This window comes from Bombus bifarius, unplaced genomic scaffold (assembly GCF_011952205.1).
Source record: "Bombus bifarius isolate JDL3187 unplaced genomic scaffold, Bbif_JDL3187 scf7180000007966, whole genome shotgun sequence".
Classification (NCBI taxonomy): domain Eukaryota; kingdom Metazoa; phylum Arthropoda; class Insecta; order Hymenoptera; family Apidae; genus Bombus; species Bombus bifarius.
The window spans coordinates 548958-564262 of NW_022884352.1; the positions used below are offsets into that span (position 1 = coordinate 548958).

A 15305-nucleotide genomic window follows, 5' to 3' on the forward strand; every position below is an offset into this window, starting at 1 on the left:
TTTGATATGCTTACATAATATTGAAATATTTGAAATGGATGTACGATGACCGATCGATTGAAAATAGCCAAGATCATTGTTTTTTTGATACTCATATGTAATAATATCACTTATATGCAGTTAGTTTGTTGGTTTGTGACTGAAAAGAAATAACATTTGTAAGAATTGTTCGAGTAAAGTACGGAAACTCGTAGCAAACATACATACAAAATAAGTATCGAATACTAGGTTTATATCATTTGGTCCAGAATGCTGTAGAGAATTGACATTTCTGTAGAAACAAAACCAAAAAACCAGAACTTTTTTTTATAAGAAAATATTTATATGTAAGTAGATAAGTACATGAGAATATCGATATGTCACGTAAACGTCTTTTGACATATCACGATCGCGAAATAAGGTTACGTTATCTATGCACGCGGTGTGCGTTCTCATAGATACGAGTAGATACATACGACTCCTTACTCACACATTTCTAAATACACGTAATTTGCGACTTCTCGATTGATACGTTTCGATAATCGATAACGGGTAGAAATTAAATATGACATTTAAAGTGAAAGCATTATCAGATGAGATATACATATGAGATGTACATATTACATATGTAGAATGGATATGGCATCTTATGGATCTTAGTGTCATGTTCTGAAATACCGATCGTCCAAAAAATCAAAGATTTTGTTATGCCATCTATGAACCAGAGTTGTGAGGTTAAGAATCGCGCGCGCGTGTATATGTGTCACATGATATTCATGATGGAATCGTATCTTTCAACTTCTCCAGCTTCGTTTTCAAAAAAATTGAATAGTCATGGTAAATACAGAAACATTTACATACTATGTATAGAGCAGTAAATAGTGAAAAACAATGTATTAAAATATATAACTTGTATAATTCATATAAAATATATAAATTCGTTGCTAAAAGAAAGAGAGGGAGAGAGTATCAACGTAGGTATACGTTGATTTATATAATATATAAATTGTATGTAAGGTGGTGTTATGTATGAGGCTGCATACATGTACGGGGCTTATCTATACGTACATACACTTACTTGCGAGCGTGAGTTTATACGAGTTACGTTAAATGAACATAAACACGACGACACGCTATTGACAATGAGTGGAACATGAGCGAGTAAACTATGAGGTATACGTGTGTATGCAATGGAAAGATGTAGGTTATTTCGTTATCTGTCACACTTGGTATCAGTGGAGCAAGCAATGTAAACAGGTAAAGAGCCGTCGCAATATCCGTAAAATTGTTGCGTTTGCAGTTGGGACTGTGATTGCGGTTGAGTTTGAGTAGGAGTTAAAAGGGTATGCATGAGATGCATCGGTGGTTGAACCAAAGGCATTATTTGGTGAGGTATAGTTGGAATGGAAGAAGCCATCGTATTCCCACGATCTAACGTGGATTCGTTGTAAGAGCCGAGATAAAGTTCATGATTAATCTTGCCGGAGTAAGCGCTGGCAGGCCTGACCATCGAGGCGTCAGGAATACTGCTGGTCGCGGCCGCTACGGCTAAACGCGTTTGATCGATTCGGTCAGAAGACCACCTAAATCGGCACACACAGATCACGACTACGATCAGAGCTATGAACGCTACGACGCCACCAACGATACCAATGATAAGTGTATCGTCCGTACCGGCGGAAGAACCGGCTGACGAAGAAGTTGCATGATCGCCATTGTAATGCTTATTTCGATCAGTGTTTTGAACCGGTGGTGCTACGGTCCAAATAATCTCGGGTTCCGAAAACGTCGATCTGACGGTAGGATTGGAATAAGAAGAGGAGGAGGAAGAGGAAAAAGAATCAGAGGAGGATGAAGAAGCGAGAACGTGGATGGTAGCGGTGGTATCGTTGATGAATTCATCGACAGAGGCGCCGGAGGTCAAGTCGCAAGACAATCGATGTTCCGCGAGATTGATTAAGATCGATCCAGCTAAGTTGATCGGAGTGGAACAGAGAACGAGATTTGAAGGATCGTCATCGCCGATCGTTTTAAGCCATTTCCAGAGTTGTCTCGCGTCGCAATTGCAATCGATCGGATTATAGCGGAGTCCCTTGATCTTGACGGAACCGATTCGTTCATCAAGCGCCGAAAGGAATTGGCTGGATAGAGTGGTGAATTTGCTGCCGGAGATGTCCAATTCCAATTCGGTGGAGCGGGGTACCGGAAAGAAGAGAGCTGCCGGTATCGAGTCGACGGAAGTATTTTTCAGGCCGAATATCAGCTTGGGTCCTCGAACGCCGACTAACGAGCTAGATAGAATGCTTCTGAGCCTGACTCCTCGTAGGATCACCTCCTTAAGTCGAGGGTGCGAACGTATCGATAATTGTTCGTTGCTTACCGAGGAATCCTTGATCTCGATATCGAGCGTTTCCAAATTGTTCATTCGTTTGAGTACTCCCTGGACGTCGAAATAGCCCAATTTAGGGTAATCGTAGGCGGCCAGAGAGCGAAGCTTTCCGAGCGATTTGAAAGCGGTTCGCTCGATTCTCGTACAATTCGGCAGATTTGTCATCGTCAGGAAACGCAAGCCGGCCAAGCCATCGAAATCGGTCTCGTTGATCGTTTTCACATGGTTGTCGGATATGTCTAATCTCCGGAGCGCAGGCAAGGCTTGGAATGCTTTGTTCAAACTAGATAAATCGGAGAATTTGTTCCCCGAGAGGTTTAACGTTTCGAGCATGGTAGCGCGTTCGAGAGTCGTTACCCGGAGGTCGGACAGCCTGTTCCTAGAAAGATCGAGCCGCTTAAGGAACGGCGTCTCGAGCCTGACCATCAGACGTTCGATCCCGGTATTCGCCAGGTTCAAGAATCGGAGAATCTTGGCCTCTCCCAATATTCCTTTGACGGCGTTCTCGCTCAACGGATTATCCGATAAATCGAGTTCCTTCACGTTGCTGGCGACCTCTTGACTAAACAGTTCAACCATTCTGTTTCGAGCTAGGTTTAACCTAAAAAGGAACCCAATTTGTCGCTGTAGCGATCTAATCGGGATCTCGGTTAGCCGATTCCCGGACAAATCGATACTTTCGACGGAACGGACTCTGCTTGGATCAAAGATCGTTTCCGGAAGAGAAGTTAAACGATTGTTCCGAAGATTCAAATGCTCCAAACGAAGAAGACCCTCCATCGTCCTCTCGCTTAACGTCTCGATATCGTTGCCCGAAAGATCGATTAGCTGCAACTGCGTAGAATTATGAAAAGCTAGTTCGTTGACGGACTCGATCCGATTCGCGGCAAGATTTAGCGACCGAAGACGAACAAGCTGAGAAAAGGCGAACTCGTCGACGGACTTCAACTCATTTCCCGACAAATTCAGCCATTCGAGAAATTGCAGAGGTTTCAGGTAGTCCGTGGGAAAGTAGAGAAATCGATTATCTGAGAGACGAAGCTCTCGTAATCTCGGATGTATCGCGAAGGCGGTCGGTGATAATTGATCTATTTGATTCGAAGACAAATCGAGGCTCTCCAAGCCTGTTCCGGTGTCAAAGTGTTCTCCGGTAAACGAACTCAACCTGTTACCTCGTAAATTCAGTTCGTATAGATTGGTCAATCCCACGAAAGCCTCGTTCTCGATATGCTCGATGCGATTCTCAGACAAGTCGATTCTCGAAAGATTAACCAATCGGTTGAACGTACCTGACTCGATTCTTTCCAATCGATTGCCGGCGATCGATAGCCTCTCGAGTGATTCGAGGTTGCGAAACAGTACCGACGGCAGGATGCTTAGATCGGTACGCGAAACGTCGAGATCGAGCACGGAGAAGGGGAACACCGGAGGGAAACCACCGTAAAGCGGGTTCGAGCTCAGATTTAAATATCGAATTCTTTTCAAATGATCGAACGTTTCCGGAGAGATTCGCGTTAGCCGATTCCCCGATAAATTAAGAGAGATCAACCGTCTTAGAGGAAGCTCGCCGATCGAGGTCAGCCTATTGGAGGATACATCCAACTCGAGCAGCGTTTCTTCCAATCCAACGAACGTGTCGCGTGTGATCCTTGACAGCATATTGCCGGATAATTCGATACTGATCAACCTTTCAAAGTCCTGGAACAGACCAGCGGGTATTTCTCGAACTAAATTTCGAGTGAGCGCCAGTGTTACGAGATTCGAGGCTGTTGCTTGGATCAACTCGGTCGGCAGAGCAGCGACTCGATTGAATTCCATATGAAGATGAGCTAAAGATGGTAACCTAGTCAGAGCCAGGGCTGGTACTAGTAAGATGTTGTTGTCTTGCAACGAGAGCCATTTTAATTTGTTTAAACCATTGAACGATGATTCGTCAATCTGCAACAGATTCGATTTTATTTCAATTTAGATAAGAACGCGATCAACCTTTTCTCTCTTTCTACCTCAACACCTCGTCTCTTTCTGTCTCTTTCTCTCTCTTTTTTACTCTTGATACGTACCGTGCGTAATGCGTTCAGGCTTAAGTCGAGCCTAGTTAACTCGGACAACTTGGAAAACGTACCGAAATCTAGCCGACCGATGTTATTTCGGCTAAGATCCAATACTTGCAGCTCTCCCAAAGATGATAAATGTCGATGATCAATCTCCTAAAAATGAAAACCGTTCTCTTTCGTCTTTTCTCCTTCGACAAAAAAAAAAAAAGAACAAAAAAAGCGTGGTGCGGATCGTAGTTACTTACATCGATTAAATTGTTCGACATATTGAGAAACTTCAAGTCCGTTAAATGTCTCAGTGCATCGCTTGGGAATTCTCGCAGAAAATTTGTTGACAAATCCAACTGCAATAAATTGTAAGCCCCTAAAAACAGTCATGATTCTATAGTTTTATTCGTTCATTCGATCGTTCTCACGAACGAATTACGAACTTATAGTGCTTCGTTAGAACAACGTGTAACGAAACAAATATCCAAGTACCTTTAAAAACATCGCTGTTAAAACGGTTAAGATCGTTGCGAGATAGGTTTAGTAAAAGTAATCGTTCGAGCCCTGACAATGCATCGTCTTCCATATGGGACAATTCGTTTTCACTGAGATCTAATCGCAATAGCGAGTCACCTAATATCGAGAAAGCAGCTCGTGGAAGGGATTCTGAAAAGAAAAACCAAAGAAAGAGGAATCATTGCCGTTATCGGTATTATTCGTCGAATAAGCAAATAGACGAGTTACTCTACTTTCGTTCTTTTTCTCGTCCTTCTTTGCGTACCGATATTATTGTCAGATAGCGAAAGCACTCTGATCGATCCAAGTCCCTTCAAAGACATCGTCGGTACCGTTGTCAAATTGTTACCGTCCAAGTAAAGCTGTTCGAGGCTTTCGCATCCTTTAAAGATCCCTTCTTCTAAACTTCGAAGTCCGTTCCTGCTCAGATCGAGTAGTTTCAGTTGTTTCATACCGTGAAACTCATTGCTCGAGAATATCGGATTTAGGTTATCGCCTAATAGATTATCGGCAAGCTTTAGTTCCTCCAATCGGGTTTGTACACGGAGCAAGCGATCCATCAATCTGTGAATCGAATTGCCCGACAGATCTAATTTTTTCAGATTCAAGTCAGAATTGAGCAAGTCCTCCGGTAGAGCGTTATATCCGCTATTTCTCTGACTAATGGAAACAATCGGTTCCCCTTTTAGACTATCCATCGTGTTTCGCGTAAACACCACTCGATCGCAGTTCATCTCGATCGATCGACTGTATTCCGTCGAGATGGTACATTTGCACGGGACGTGTAATTCCCGTTTTAACTCGACGCACGGTATCCATTCTGCTTCTCTAGTCGGAACAACGTTCCAAAGTGAACAAATAAGTATCGGTAAATACCACCTAGAAACGATCGGTCATATTATTTACTTAATCTTATTCTTGTCTTTCTATTCTGTTAGCATTCCTAGTTTCTTTAATTCACTGACAGGAAAAAAGAAGAAGAAAAAGGAATGTAACGAAATGCGAGGACGGGCGAGAGAGAATGTAAAAGACGAGACGGTAGCAGAGGCAACAGCAGCTTCGCTCGAACGCGGTATGCCTATGTATAACGGTGATTTTATTCTCCGCTCTCGGCCAAACTCGAATTGTTCGTTCACATTGCTACTTTGCTAGAAATACGTAAAGTTCGCTATGAAACTCGCATGAAAAACTATGAAAACCAATCTCCACTTTCATATATTTCATCTTCGACTTGGCTTCGGCTTCGGTTTCGAATTCGGATTCGGATCAACAAAATAGCAACACGCGTAGTATGAATCAAAGTTACCACGTCGACCGCATCGCGCGCGATTACGCGCAGAGAAGAACAGGTTTAAAGATGAAACGAATGGAGAAGGCGCGCGCGACCTCGAAGGAATTTTATGCGTCAGATTCTCTGTTGTAACTATGTGATCCGACTAGATTGGTACGCGACATAGTTCTTTGTTCTGGCTAAATTAATATGTTCGTTTCCACTCGAAAACCCATTTGATTTTCTTTCTCCAATACATCATTTTCCGTATCGCGAGACAATATACACCGCTCTACCGATCTCGTCTCTGTAGATTTATCGCAAATCTTTAATATATCGGTTAACGTATCGCGGTAAAATTATAAAATCGTTGAAAAGAGAATAGCGCGTGGAAAAGTGAAAAAGGCAATAACTTACGTTCTTCTCATATTCGCTGTTTCACACCGCATCTACTGTAGCTTATTCCAATGGGACATCACCAGTCGATCAAACTGAACGTCGATCGGTGTAATCGAAACACTCGATCGAACCACTAACAATCTCGCTTCATCGCTTAACCATTTAACCACGGCCGCCTAATTGGCCGGGTTTCTTCTAGACACTTTCAACTCAGTTTGTTAAGTTAACTCTTGTTTGTTTGTCCGAAACACAAGAATCCTTCGTCTGTTCTGGCAACAAGTTTCTCGTGATTCGAGCTTTCTCGATAGGACGATCCGATCCGATGTGATCCGATCTGACCCGACTCGACTTGTCTTGACTTTACTTGCCTCGAATTTTCTTGGTCCTAACGAAGAGGCGAATAAAAGAAGCGGTAGATTCGACCGCTTCGAACTCTCATTTGAAAACCGAACTTTCAAAGGAAATTATCAGAAGACTAGAATTGTACGGCACGTTAACTGTAATGATGAAAAATTGCGATCGAGGCAAAAGAAGAAGGGGAAGACGGGAGAGTAACACGCGCCTTTTGCTGTCCTTCTCGACGGTAAATTCGCAGACAGGAACGTAACGGGGTTACCTACGCTCGAGATACCAGCTCAACGTACGACGCGACCGATTCTCCCAGGTAGGGGAAACGGTAAAGAGTCGAATGAACGGTATACGACATACGATACACGCCTCTGTACATAAATGTATATATATACATATACAGCACGGACAGTTTGGGAAAAGAACATGAGATGTAATCGAATGGATATAGGAATGTTTTATCGGACAACCTTTCACTGCCACTACATTCGTTCGGTATTTCCGATTTTGCCACCTAAATTGTTTCGATACATTACTACTTACATGCTTTTCTCTACCTCATTTTCTTTTTTTCAGTATAGCACTTATGGTACATGCCTTTCGTTATTTCATTTTCTTTTTTTCAACCCAACAATTAGTACATTTCTCAAATAGAATTACGTGTTTACTGTGTTATTATCTCGACCATTATTGACCCTTATCACTGCTCTTCGAATAACTTTGATTCTATTTTCCCAAATAACCGCTGGATCTATGTATTTCTATTGCCAAAAATAATAATTATTTCTAAAATTTGTATGAAAAATTCATTGATAAAAAGATGATGTTATTTAGATGAGAAACGATGATCACTAGGTCTTCAAGAAATTTTTCGAAAAATTCAATGATGCAGAAATATTCGTTTTTAAGTGGTCAGCTCACAAATAACCATTACGAGCAATCAATATTTTTTTCGTTACCAATAATCATGATCGATGACAGAATTTTGTTTCGTTACCGATAATTAATGAGAGATAATTAATGAGAGAATTTTTTCGGTTACTTTCGACCGTCGTCCATGTTTATCGACATTATCGATAATCAGTTCCTAGAGAGAAGAATAACTTTATACTTATAAGAAATAACTTTTAATTAATAAGAAATAGCTTTCTTAATAATAAAAATAAGGTTAATATCTTAGTGTCAAACCATTCCTTAATTAGTTACCTGAACATAACAATTACAGGCATTTTGAAGGAAAATTACATAGGAAAAGGTACACAAAACGATGGTCTTGAAAAAAGTGTTGCACATTTAGATCCCTTCTTTTTTATTACAAGTTCAGACCACTTAACACAGAAAAAATATTAAAATAAAATAAACATATCTATATAAGGTGTATGTGACAATATAGTTTTTCCTATATATGTGTATCTCTTGCGCATCGCGCACCACTTTACGTGAATCTACGTTCAATCTAGTTTATTAAAAACTTATAATTACGTTAGTTACAGTTTATTTTATCTAAATATTTCTTTTAATTATTACGCTATAAAAAATATTTTGTACGCAATATGAAAATAGCTAACATGGTATAAATAATATTTTTGACTCAATTATTTTTTTCGTAATTTTTTCTCTTATAAATATTATACATATTTTCACTTGTACATATTATAGTTATCATATAAAGTTATGAAATTTAATAATATGTACATAAAAATGAAAACTATAAGCACCTCTAATTGCATCTAATACAAGACACCTTCATTATAAATTTTTCTCGAAATTACAATCATGATCGTATACTTAAGCGCTTTTGTTTACTCTCTACTTATCTCTTTTTTCAAATGTGTAGCAGCCTAGTGATAGCTTCTGTTGTTCATCACGGAACAGCGTATTGGTCGCCAAACGCACATGTGCGTTAGGAATTTTGTGTTAGCGCCATGCGGCTAATAAGAGAACTAATATACATCAAAATGATGACATATCCCACAACTTCCACCAAAAATTGAACGAGTGTTATTGTCAGACTTGTGTATTATTGTTATTATGTATATGACCGTGGACGCAGCTGTAATTTTACATATTTGTTTTTACGTTATTCTTTACTATTAGGACAAAATCCATGAATTAAAGCATTTGATTAGAATAAGGATCGAGTTTTGTCGTTTATAAAAATGTTAGCAATGTTAACCGCCGATTGGTTTCCTTTGGGTCGAGACATCTATTTTAGGTAATATAACAGTATAAAGTTATGGTATCGAAATGGTACTGTGTAAACAAGAAACAGAGGAAGAAAGAAAACAACTCCATTATTCATGAAAATTATTTATTTTTTAGAAAATTTGAATTGTATCCGTTATCTTTCCAAGACGAAGTATCAAGTAATAATGTGTTAGTGGCAGCTCCTTATGGAGGTTCTATCGCAGTCACCAGAAATTCTAAGAAATTGGTGAAAGTTCAAGGAGCGAATAAGCCTACGATATATTTATACACATCTTCTGGAAAACTAACAGCCAAGTTGCAAGTAAAAGTTTCAAAAGCTATTTTCTATTTTAAATTTATCTTTTTTACTATATCATGATTATGATTGTCATTTCTTTTAGTGGAGTGGTGGGCAACTAATTCTTTTGGGCTGGTCTCAACAAGAAGAATTACTATGCGTAGAAGACGATGGCATGGTTCATATATATGATATGTTTGGAACATATCAACATGCTTTTAGTATGGGAAACGTATGATATTTATACCTAGATTTATACTTATAATTTGTAGCTAATTAAAATATGTGGAGATTGTTTCTCTAAAATATTCTGATTGTGTTGATATTTTTTTGTGACAGGAAGTAAAAGATACTAAGGTTGTAGAAGCAAAATTTTTTGTCAGTTACAGTGGAACTGGTATTGCAGTTCTGACATCTACTAATCGTATATTTCTAGTGAATAATATAGTTGAACCAAAAGTTAGACAAATATCTGAAATTCCTAGTAAGTAGATAAAACATATTTTCTTACACTACTGATTAATCCAATAAACTGGTCTGTAATATTAATGTTTCTTTACCCTTCAGGATATGGCGGGCAAATTGAATGCTGGTGTTTAGTTCATTGCGATAGAGAAACACGTGTGATATTATCGAACAGAGATGGGATATTTGTGATACATCAGTCTCATCAAACTGCAACTCATATACCATTTGTATAATATAAAAACTTTGAATGTTGAGAGACAAAGAGAAATGCGTTTTTAATGTTTCAAACAATTTTATATTTCTAGGACAACCTTTTTACCAGACACAATAAAGTGTTCACTATAGTCGCCATGGCAGTGTCTGGAAACAATCGTCATATCGCTCTTTATACGGATACTGGGCATTTGTACATGGGTACTATAGATTTCAATGAAAAATATTGTGAACATTATACAAATATGAAAGAGCCTTTAGAAAACATAGCATGGTTAATATGTTTACATTATTTTTTATATAATATCATGATAAAACGACTCAATGATATTTATACAAGAATTTACAGGTGTGGAACAGAAGCTGTAATATGTAGTTGGAATAGTACCGTAATGGTAATCGGACGAACAGCCGAAACCATAATATATACGTACGATGGACCGGTACATCTTATTACAGAGATTGATGGTGTACGTGTATTATCTGGTTCTTCTCATGAAATGATACAAAAAGTACCGAATGTCGTTCAAAAAATATTTCGAATTAATTCAACCGATCCTGCGTCTTATTTATTGGAAGCTTCTAAACAGTTTCAAAAAAGGAGTCACAAAGCTGATAGTTACATGGATTTAGTCAAAGATAAATTAGATCCTGCAATAAAAGCTTGCATCGATGGAGCTGGCCATGAATTTGATTTTGAAACACAAAAGCTTTTAATGAGGGTAAAATCTTTAACTGTTATTTGTTATTGTTCTTCTTCTTGTTCTCCTTCTTTCTATTCTTACTTCTACGATATAAATATGTACATATTTATGAATGTATATTCCTTGTATCAATACTTCTAGGCTGCTAAATTTGGGAAAGGATTTAGTAAAACAATTAATCCTGAGTATTACGTCAACATGTGTCGAACTTTAAGAGTTTTAAATGCAGTAAGGCACCCCGCAATTGGAATTCCACTAACATATACACAGTATCCTTTCATTTAATATCTTTCTTTTAATTTTATCGCCTTCAATGATGTAATACAATGCCTTAATGATGACAGATTCACTATTCTCACGAGTCAAGTGTTATTGGATAGACTCGTTGCAAGAAGGCATTACTATCTAAGTATACAAATTGCACGGCATCTTCAGTTACCAGAGATCGATGGAGAAAGTCGAATATTAGCTCATTGGGCTTGCTATAAAGTAACATTTGTTGTTTAGTTTCACTTGCTCGATCGTCTACGATATCTATACGAATAAATTTTCTTGTAATAGGTAAAACAAACGCAATTAGATAAGGAACAAATAGCAGAAGAAATAGCTGATAAATTAGGCTACGCGCCTGGTGTTTCTTATAGCGAAATTGCAAGAAGAGCAGCCGACTGCGGCCGAAAACAACTAGCAATTAAAGTAGATCGTTATTATTAAACAACTAATTGTTAAGCAGTTCTTTGTTTCGTCTAATATATTATCATATGTTACACTCTTATATATTGTTTCTAGCTGATTGATTACGAACCACGTGCACATCAACAAGTGCCACTTTTATTAACGCTTGGTGAAGAAAGAGCCGCTTTACGTAAAGCCGTTGAAAGTGGAAATACAGATTTGGTTTATACCGTAATACTTCATCTCAGGGAGAACATGCCACTCGGTGATTTTCAGGTAACATTTTATTATCAATCGATCCAGTAGAGGTAGAAATTCGATTCTTAATATATTTCTCATTGGGCTCATTCCCTACAGATGTCCATAATGCACTGTCCTTTAGCTATGGCTTTATACATCAAATACTGTCAAAATCATAATCGAGAAACACTTCGCGATATTTATAATCAATATGATGATTTTCATTCTCAAGCGATATGGTTCATTACCGAGAGTTATCAGCGAAAGGTTTACAAAAATCAATATAATTATAATATTATATACTCGATCGTCTAGAAGCATCCACATATTTCATTACTTCACATCAAAATTTATGATACATTTTAGAATACGATGTCAAGAGAAGCATTATTACAATCTGCACAGGAGAATTTCAAGTTAGCTCGTAACGATACTAATGCAGCTTTGACAGAAGAACAAATAAAATTATTGCGCTATCAAAGGTCCATGGAAGATGTATTAAAGAAACCGATTGTAGGGAAACCACTTCAGGATACTGTAAAAGTATTACTATTGCGCAATGAATACAAATTAGCTGATAAATTAAGATCAGAGTATAAAATATCGGATCGAAGGTACAGTCTATATTTTTTAAAGATATTTTCTTTTATATTACTATCGATGTATGAAGAGTAAAAAATTTCTTTATCTTCTTTAGATATTGGTGGTTACGAATACAATGTTTGGCCGAGCAGGGCGTATGGAACGAATTGGAAAAATTTTCCAAAAGTAAAAAATCCCCTATTGGTTATGAGGTAACCAATATCTCAAAGTATTAAATAGAATTTATTTATTCATATCGATATATAATTTTTATTTAAAAATACTTTGTTACTAAATATATATTTTCCCACTTATTCTAGCCTTTTATAGACCAATGTTTAAAATATAATGAAGAAAGGGAAGCGAAAAAATATTTACCTAAAGTAAGGGACGAATTAAAAGTAAAATACTTAGTTAAATTAAAGTAGGTAAACTCACGTAAATTGTTTATTTCACGATCTCGAACAATATAATGAAATAATATATTCTTATAGAATGATGAACGAGGCCGTTCAAACGGCGATAGAACAAAAAGATGTTAATGCGTTAACTTACTTACTAGGTCAGTGCGAAACTACAGATAGGCAATTAATTGATAAAATTAATATGTATATAACAAGTCTTAAAAATTGATATCCTATTACATTTAATTTAGTCCTGAATCGTACAGTAAGTACTGTTATCTATATTCTATAAAAAAGTAACTATCCAAATAGATTTACGTCAATCCATAAATGTATGGTTTTAGATGATTCGAAATTAAGCCCTCTGTAGAACATGTTGTAACGATAGTCATTTGAAATTGTTTTCGTTCACATTAGTGATTCACGCTGAACGAATACATATGTACATTGTTTAGCCTCAAAAAATTAAATAACTATGTGTATGGATGAGTGCATGCGTCACGTAAGACTATATTTATTTTAACATGTAAATAATATTATACAAAAAATAAAAGTTAATACTTTTTATTCATTTTTTAAAATTTCACTAAAATAACAACACTTACCAATTTAATAATGAACTGTTAATCATTAGTTATCAATAATAAAAGAAAATAGAATTGAGTAATATTTATTCAATATTGTTTACATTAAAATGCGTTTTATTAATTGAATATATATCGACAAGATATACATTAATTACATTGTTTGGTAGATTGTATAAAAGTTCTGTGTTTATCAATGAGAATACTGACAATCGATTGTTCGATTTCTTCACCTTTATTTAATTGCTCGTTAGTAAGAGAAATAACATCATTATTCTCTTGACTGACAATCGTAACTTCCTGTTTTCGAGTATGCAACATGTTTCCTATAACTAACTAGAAAAAAAATTGCAATATGTGTAAAAAAATAAATTTATTCACTTTTTACTATACTACTTATTTCATTGTTATTACTCACGTTGTGTTTGTACTTATTTAGTGCATTTCTTGCTTTTGAAATTAGAAGACTTTCATCAGTTTCTAATTTAAAAGATATTACAAAAGCCTCTGGAACCCACAAACTTACGAGAGGAGCTAATATTTTTGGCACTAACTGTAGAGATATTGTTGGCGGTCCACTAGAAGAAATTTTGTGAAAGGACTGGAAATTTAAAAATCATTTATATACATGTGTATGCGTGCATGAATATAGAAAATTAATAGAAAATTTTAAACTTGTGTACCAATTCATTAGATGGGATATAGAAATCTGAAACTGCAGCTGCAAGATACAAAATTGCTTTATTTTTAAGACAAGCTAATGCTTGACAGGCAGATCGAAGAAGCCAAAGATATTCAGAAAGCGTAGTGAAAGTGAGTTGCAATAATTTATCTTGATTCAAAGTTTCTTTATATTTGTGTAATACTTTTATCACGTTTTCTCTATATTGTGGTAAGACTGAAAACAACCATATTATGAGCATTTATATGCATTGTTATACAATTTTTTTTGGCAATCTACAGGAAATATATATACCTGTGATCGTGCTTTCCCCACTTTGTTCATTGATCTCCAACATATCCAAAAATTTCTGACCCTTAAAATGTCTTGAAAAAGGTTCCAGAGAATTAACCCTGCAAATAGGTAAATTACATATAAATAAGTAATAAAGTATATAAGTGTATAATATGTTTTTAAGTATGTATTGGTATAAAATACCTATGCATAAAAATTACAGCATATCCATTTTCTAGGAAATATTCCGTAGATGCAGACCCCCTTGTCCCTGCGCTAAAATTGTCAACGAATCTTACCGTATTGTGTTCTAAAGGTATCGTTGTACCCCCGCTCTATAAAATTGATGCGTACTAATTTCAAATAACAATATCTATACAATATATAATGGTGGAAAAGCAAATACTCACTGTTACTAACACGACTTTATTATTTCTCTTCAATTGTCGTTCTACAAATGCTTTCAATAATATTTCATTCTGATTAAAGTCTTGAGGTGGTGGGTGTTTAGCATAAAAATCCTCCCAAGTTGTATCCATATTTTTATGTATAAACTTTTTACACAACTGTTAAATATTTTCTATTATCTAAATCAAATGAATAAATTTCAAATTATATCTTTAAAAAATTTTAAAATTTACACACTGAATTGCATATATAAATCATAAAATAAATGATAAATATAGAATATGTTAATAAAAGAAATATTTATTATTATTGGAAACAATTATATTTTAATTAAGTATTATAGAATGCATTTATGAAACGTATTAAGCCTTACCTATACTAATTGGTACAAGCGTATCACGTTCTTCTTAGAACATAAGTAGTATTATGTGGAAACATTTTTTGCGCGCTCTTAAATAAGCCATGTCATTATCACGTGGAACACATGTATTCGCAAATACAAATTTATTTCAGATACGAGAAATTTGTTCCCCAAATTCGGAAACTTTGCAGCTTAAATAATACTTTATGTGTATATATATACATATACATGTGTGTGTATACATATATACATATATATGAATTCAAAGAATATAATTATTCAA

The 15305-nt window shown here is 36.2% G+C and overlaps 3 protein-coding genes across 8 annotated transcripts; 1 reads left to right on the forward strand and 2 right to left on the reverse strand.

Annotated features, from left to right (window-relative positions):
- Positions 1-87: 87 nt before the first annotated feature.
- Positions 88-7922, reverse strand: LOC117207383 (protein artichoke). Its single transcript, XM_033447560.1, has 7 exons — positions 6614-7922; positions 5192-5805; positions 4903-5076; positions 4668-4786; positions 4429-4575; positions 208-4306; positions 88-139 (listed from the first exon to the last, which is right to left on the reverse strand). The coding sequence occupies exons 1-6, from the start codon at positions 6643-6645 to the stop codon at positions 1193-1195; spliced, it is 4200 nt and encodes a 1399-aa protein (XP_033303451.1). The 5' UTR covers positions 6646-7922; the 3' UTR covers positions 88-139; positions 208-1192.
- Positions 7923-8860: 938 nt separating this feature from the next.
- LOC117207460 (vacuolar protein sorting-associated protein 16 homolog) lies at positions 8861-13281 on the forward strand. Of its 5 annotated transcripts, XM_033447749.1 has the most exons (17): positions 8861-9158; positions 9266-9452; positions 9532-9660; positions 9768-9912; positions 9996-10123; positions 10202-10383; positions 10459-10831; positions 10955-11082; positions 11158-11302; positions 11375-11509; positions 11603-11764; positions 11846-11995; positions 12095-12342; positions 12426-12522; positions 12631-12734; positions 12805-12981; positions 13061-13281. In XM_033447749.1, exons 1-16 carry the CDS (start codon positions 9103-9105, stop codon positions 12941-12943), a joined length of 2508 nt encoding a protein of 835 aa, XP_033303640.1. In that variant the 5' UTR covers positions 8861-9102; the 3' UTR covers positions 12944-12981; positions 13061-13281. The 5 variants fall into 5 exon arrangements, with proteins under 5 accessions (XP_033303640.1, XP_033303630.1, XP_033303658.1 ...); XM_033447739.1 differs by having other exon boundaries at positions 12805-13281; XM_033447767.1 differs by lacking the exon at positions 8861-9158 and having other exon boundaries at positions 9311-9452; positions 9532-9628; positions 12805-13281.
- A 90-nt stretch (positions 13282-13371) lies between these two features.
- On the reverse strand, positions 13372-15239 carry LOC117207594 (uncharacterized protein C4B3.18). 2 transcript variants are annotated; one of them, XM_033447961.1, is made up of 7 exons: positions 15035-15239; positions 14664-14840; positions 14458-14588; positions 14275-14372; positions 13982-14196; positions 13717-13899; positions 13372-13634 (listed from the first exon to the last, which is right to left on the reverse strand). In XM_033447961.1, exons 2-7 carry the CDS (start codon positions 14790-14792, stop codon positions 13449-13451), a joined length of 942 nt encoding a protein of 313 aa, XP_033303852.1. In that variant the 5' UTR covers positions 14793-14840; positions 15035-15239; the 3' UTR covers positions 13372-13448. The 2 variants fall into 2 exon arrangements, with proteins under 2 accessions (XP_033303852.1, XP_033303861.1); XM_033447970.1 differs by having other exon boundaries at positions 13510-13630; positions 15035-15238.
- Positions 15240-15305: the final 66 nt, after the last annotated feature.